This window comes from Molothrus ater, chromosome 6 (genome assembly GCF_012460135.2).
Source record: "Molothrus ater isolate BHLD 08-10-18 breed brown headed cowbird chromosome 6, BPBGC_Mater_1.1, whole genome shotgun sequence".
Taxonomy (NCBI): domain Eukaryota; kingdom Metazoa; phylum Chordata; class Aves; order Passeriformes; family Icteridae; genus Molothrus; species Molothrus ater.
The window spans coordinates 60,201,516-60,207,522 of NC_050483.2; the positions used below are offsets into that span (position 1 = coordinate 60,201,516).

General features: G+C 48.5%; 1 protein-coding gene across 4 annotated transcripts in view; it reads left to right on the forward strand.

Moving 5' to 3' along the window:
* FERMT2 (FERM domain containing kindlin 2) overlaps positions 1 to 5,862 on the forward strand; it is a 51,321-nt gene extending 45,459 nt beyond the window's left edge. For 2 of the 4 annotated variants that reach the window (XM_036384161.2, XM_036384159.2), the window contains 5 exons: positions 694 to 714; positions 1,175 to 1,299; positions 2,121 to 2,262; positions 4,379 to 4,643; positions 5,139 to 5,862. In XM_036384161.2, the coding sequence (XP_036240054.1) occupies positions 694 to 714; positions 1,175 to 1,299; positions 2,121 to 2,262; positions 4,379 to 4,552 (462 nt within the window). In that variant the 3' untranslated portion in view covers positions 4,553 to 4,643; positions 5,139 to 5,862. The remainder of the gene's footprint in view (positions 1 to 693; positions 715 to 1,174; positions 1,300 to 2,120; positions 2,263 to 4,378; positions 4,644 to 5,138) is intronic. The other 2 variants (XM_036384158.2, XM_036384160.2) reach the window with 1 other exon arrangement.
* Positions 5,863 to 6,007: the final 145 nt, after the last annotated feature.

A 6,007-nucleotide genomic window follows, 5' to 3' on the forward strand; every position in this document is an offset into this window, starting at 1 on the left:
AGCAGCATCCCAATCATTTCTCCACGTATCCCAAACAGAAGGATCTGCTGAGCTCAGGGTGAGCCCCTGAGCTTCCTCCAGAGCTTCCCCAGCCAGAGTGGCCTTGAGTTTGTGCAGAGATGTGCAGAGGACAGTGAGGCCATGAACCCATCTCTGAACTGGCAGCTTCACCCTCCCCTTCACCTCCCAGCAGGAATCACAGAATGTCCTGAGTGGGAAGGACCCACAAGGATCAGAGTCCAGACCCCCCAACAGCCCCACCCTGGGCATCCCTGGCAGCTCCTGGAGCTCTGGCAGCCTCAGGGCTGTGCCCATTCCCTGGGCAGCCTGGGCAGTGCCCAGCACCCCCTGGGGGAGGAACCTTTTCCTGAAATCCATCCCAAACCATTCTAGGACCAAAACCATCTCTCACAACGCCAGGGCCCAGCTGGGATCACTCCAGTGCCCCAGCAGGGCCAGCGTGAGCGGTGACTCTCTGCTCGCTTGTCCCTGCTCACATTCCCTTTGGCTGCTTTTCCACCTAAGGAATTGTGCATGTGGTTTGTTTTGGTTTTTTGGTTTTTTTTGCTTGAACTTTGGTTTGCAGTTAATTTACACTTTTTCTTTGCTTTGTTGCCATATTTCTGATTGCTTTTTTTTCTTTCTGCCTCCTTTTCTTTTTTTTATTTTTTCATTTCGCCTTGCCATCTTCAGCCAGGCTATGTAAGAGACTTGGTAAGTGACAGCAACAATAAAATTAAGATAAAATAAATTTAATCTAGAACCCCTTTGGTTTAGAGAGCAGCGGTGAAAGCACTAACAAAACCTGCACCCTCCCCATGACACTTGGGCCCTAGTAGGTACAGTCCCCAGTGATTTATGGGGTGAAACTGGAAACCCTACAGAAAATTTGCCTTGTTGTTCGCTCACATCCTAAAGTTCCCGAGAGCATGAGTGGGAATGTGAACATCTCTGGTCAGACAGCTCTGATCTATATTTGCTTTCCTGTATCTGGAGATGGGAAGCTCCATGTGGGCTCTGAGCAGTGAGAGCTGAAACAAAACCTCAGGGGAGGAATTATCGATATTCCGCGCTCGGATCCGCGGCGGCTCCGCGGCCGCTCCCGCGCACGTGGCAGCGGAGGTGGCACCCAGGGCCCCTGTCCCCTGACCCCGCTGTGTCTCGCCGCCCGCAGATCACGGCGCGCATCCTGGAGGCTCACCAGAACGTGGCCCAGATGAGCCTCATCGAGGCCAAGATGCGCTTTATCCAAGCCTGGCAGTCGCTGCCCGAGTTCGGCATCACACACTTCAACGCGAGGTGAGTGGGGCTGCGGGGCTGGCCTGGGCTGGAGGAGTTTCCTTCATGGATACAGGGAGTGGGTTAAATACCCTGGAATCATCTTGGAATGGGTTGGGTTGGGTTAGGCTGCCTTGGGTTGGATTGGGTTGGATTGGGTTGCGTTGTGTTGGGTTGGGTTGCATTGGGTTGGGTTGGGTGGTGTGGCTTTGGATGGGGTTGAGTTGGGTTGCATTGGGTTAGGTTAGGTTGGATTGCCTTGGGTTGGGTGAGGCTGGGTTGTGTTGGGTTGGGTTTGGTTGGGTTGGGTTGCATTGGATTGGATTGAGTTGAGTTGGGTTGCATTGGGTTGGGCTGGGTTGGGTTGGGTTGCATTGGGTTGGGTTGTGTTGCGTTGCTTTGGATTGGGTTGAGTTGGGTTGGGTTGGGTTGGGTTGGGTTGGGTTGGGTTGCGTTGGGTTAGGTTAGGTTGGATTGCCTTGGGTTGGGCTGGGTTGGGTTGCGTTGGGTTAGGTTAGGTTGGATTGCCTTGGGTTGGGCTGGGTTGGGTTGGATTGGGTTTGGTTGGGTTGGATTGGTTTGGGTTGGGTTGTGTTGCTTTGGATTGGGTTGAGTTGGGTTGGGTAGTGTTGTTTGGAAGGGAGGTCCCTTCCAGCCTTCCTCAAAGTTGATCTCATTCCAACCCCCTGCCGTGGGCAAGGACGTGCACATCCTTGGCCGGGGAAATCGTGCTGCAGCTGAAATTAAAAGCATGAGCTACTGTGATTTATAAAAATGATTTTACAAGTAAAGTCAGCTGCTGGATTTGTGTGTCTCACCTGCTTTTCTCAATCCTATGCCAGGTTCCAGGGTGGGAAGAAGGATGAGCTGATCGGCATCGCCTACAACCGGCTGATCCGCATGGACGCCAGCACGGGCGACGCCGTCAAGACCTGGCGCTTCAGCAACATGAAGCAGTGGAATGTCAACTGGGAGATCAAAATGGTGAGATGTGTCTGACACCCTGTCCTCTCCCCTGCTACTGTCAGTGAGACAGGAACCACTCCTGGAGTCCTGGAATCCCAAATGGGTTGGGTTGGGAGGGGCCTTAAAGCTCATCTTGTTCCAACCCCCTGCCATGGGCCTTCCACTATCCCAGGTTGCTCCAAGCCCCATCCAGCCTGGCCTTGGACAGTTCAGGGATTCAGAGGCAGCCACAGCTTCTCTGGGCATGCTCACCACCCTCACAGCCAGGAATTCCCAGTTCCCAATCTCCCATCCATCCCTGCCCTCTGGCACTGGGAGCCATTCCCTGTGTCCGGTCCCTCCATCCCTTGTCCAAAGTCCCTCTCCAGCTCTCCTGGAGCCCCTTTAGGCACTGGTGGAGTTGTATATGACCCTTTAGAAAAAACCCCAAATCTTTCTCTCCTGTAGCCAGGAATTATTTTCTCCATTCTCTGAGCCCCACACAATTAAATGAAGTGAAACCTCAGCACTGATGCTCGGGCTCCATTCTAACCCATAACACAAATATACAGGGCCTTATCCATACTGAAATTCCTTTCATTTGCTGTGCAACTCAGACTTTCATGTAAATAACAAACAAAACTGTGTAGTTACTTCCCCACGCTCTGAGATGGGCTTTCCCCCTGCTGTTACATTTGGATGCACAAATTTTTGGGCTCCTTTTTGGCAGAACACACAATTAAAACTGCCAGGGATACGTGAGGGCTGTTCTCCTGCAGTTTTGCAGCTCATTAAGAGTCGCTGGAAAAATTATTCAGCGTCCCCCTCTGCCTCAGAGTCATTGTTTTGACTCCGTTGCAAGCCCAGATATCCCAATTATCCAGCTTGGATACTCTGCTGGGAATCCCCATCCCTCCTGCAGAGCTGTCAATGATGGGGGGACAAAAAGAGAATGAGCATCAGTAAATGAATAGTTTGTTCAGTCACTCCAAAATGAGCTCCCCCAGCCCCCATAAGGTATTTCAGTGGCCAAAATTCAACTTAGAAAACCAAGGAAGAGTGGAAAGAAAGCCCAGACTTCAACAGGTCTGTGCCTAATCCCTGTTCTCTGGAAGCAGGGAAAGTGTGGCCACGTGCTCACCATGGAGAGGTGGAAACACACTGGGGGATTGTTTCTGAGTCATGGGGGAATACAAGGGGTAATGGGAATTTAAATAAATAAATGAATGGATAAATAAATAGAAAACAATACAAAAGGCAACAAAAGGTATTTCAGTATCTAAATATTTGAATAAGAGTCATAGGATATTTAAAGGGGGAAGGAATTCATAAGGATCCTCAAGGCCAAATTACCATTCACAGAATCCCTGAATGGTTTGGGTTGGGAGGGCCCTTAAAGATCAACTCATTCCAGCCCTGCTGTGGGCAGGGGCACCATCCACTCTCCCAGGCTGCTCCAGGTCCTGTTAAACCTGGCCTGGGACACTTCCAGGGATCCAGGGACAGCCACAGATACTCTGTGCAACCAGAGAAGAATTCACAGAATCACAGAATTTCTAGGTTGGAAGAGACCTTTAAGATCATCGAGTCCAACCCATGTTCTAACACCTCAACTAGATCATGGCCACATCCAGTCTTTTTTTAAACACATCGAGGGATGGTGACTCCACCACTTCCCTGGGCAGATGATTCCAGTATTTGACCACTCTTTCTGTGAAAAACTTCCTCCTTAATTCTAGCCTGTATCTCCCTTGGTGCAGCTTGAGACTGTGTCCTCTTATTCTGTCTGTTGTTGCCCGGAGACAGAATTCCCAATTCCCAATCTCCCCCCCATCCCTGCCCTCTGGCACTGGGAGCCATTCCCTGGCTCCTGTCCCTCCATCCCTTGTCCCCAGTCCCTCTCCAGCTCTCCTGGAGCCCCTTCAGGCCCTGCCAGGGGCTCTGAGCTCTCCCTGGAGCCTTCTCCTGTCCAGGTGAGCACCCCCAGCTCTCCCAGCCCTGGCTCCAGAGCAGAGGAGCTCCAGCCCTTGGCCTCCTGTGCTCACTCCTACACTGGCACCACAAAATTTAGCTCAGGCATTAGAAAACCATCTGAACACCCCAGAAATGAGGGAGAAGGGAAGGCAGGCTGGGGCTGAGCTCTGTGTGCCCACAGGTGACGGTGGAGTTCGCGGACGAGGTGCGGGTGTCGTTCATCTGCACCGAGGTGGATTGCAAGGTGGTGCACGAGTTCATCGGGGGCTACATCTTCCTGTCCACGCGGGCCAAGGACCAGAACGAGAGCCTGGACGAGGAGATGTTCTACAAACTGACCAGTGGCTGGGTGTGAGCCCCGCCAGCCTCGCCCCGCAGGAACCCCCATGGCCATATTCATGTTTAACTTTCCAAAGCTGTCCTTTGAGATAATGCTGCTTAATAAAGTAAGCTTGAAATGTATCTTTTTTTTTTAACAATTGGATTTTTTGTTGGTTTGTTTTGGGCTTTTTTGGGGTTTTTTTTTGGTTTTGTTTTGGTTTTTTTGTTTGGTTTTTTTTTTTTTAATTTTTATTTTGTTTTGTTTTGTTTTGTTTTGTTTTTTTGGGTTTTGGTTTTGTTTTTTTTTTTTTTTTTGGTTTTTTTTTGCATTACCAGACCAGTTAATCTGTGTGCACTAATGAGCACTTCTGTTAATTTGCTATAACCAGACCGTGTCTGGGCAGGGTGACAGTGACCCTCAGATCCAGACTCTGATGGGCAGATCAGGATAAAGATTTAACTGACTTAAAAAAGCCAATTTTTGAAGAGAACTCTAAGCCATCTTCTTGCAAAGCCATCCAGGGCTAACCTATATGAAGTCTATTTATCATGTTTAATGCATGAGTGTTTTATTTCCTTTTTTTTTGTGTTTTTATTCTGTACATTTGACCTGTTTGAAGTCGTCCTGCTCCCAAGCAGAGCTGCCATCTCTCCTCTCACACTACACCAGGACTCTGAAGGTGCCTGACATGACTTTGAGGATAGTTTTGTGTGGCCTCGAAGATGATCTTCTGTTAGTCTGTAATAGCTTGGTTTTATTTGTTTAACTTGCCTTTTGATAATCATTTATATTGTCTTTTTTTTTTATTTTATTTGTACACCGTATTGTATTATGACACTTTTAGTATTCACCAGCATAGTCACTGTTCTGCCTCTGATATGCAAATTTTTTCATTACAATATGAAGTAAAAGGTTTATGAAGTAAAGGTTTTTGTGTAACTAATGTAAAAAACCACAAATTTTATAAAGTTGTACAGTTTTTGTAACTAGTCTCACAAGCCAGCTAGGATATTGCATAGGTCAGCAGTAACTGTAGGATGTCTGGAAGGGGTACGGGGACAAACCAAGGAATAAAAAACCCACAAAAAATACAATTTCAGTCCAGTAAATTTTGATCTAAGTTAAAGGGGATTCCAGAGCTGTGCCACAACACCCTCAGTAGCTGATCCCTGGGGCCAGGACTGCCAGGTTCATTAAGCCATTCCCACATTAATGCTAACGAGGAGGGATCCTGTGCCCACCTAATGCCAAGGAATATCCAGTGTTGCGTTCCCACAGTCCGTGGTATCAAGATTATGTTCAAATACATTTTATTTTAAATAAAAGTCAAATCTTCTATTTAACATTCAGCTGCCACTCCTGGTTTTTGGGGTCTACCTGTGCTATGGAAAGGCCATAAACAATTCCATAGGATGGAGCCATCCCATGCCAGCCTTGGGCTCCCTTCTGCTGCCTTATCCCAAGTTTGCTGAAACAAATGACACCAAA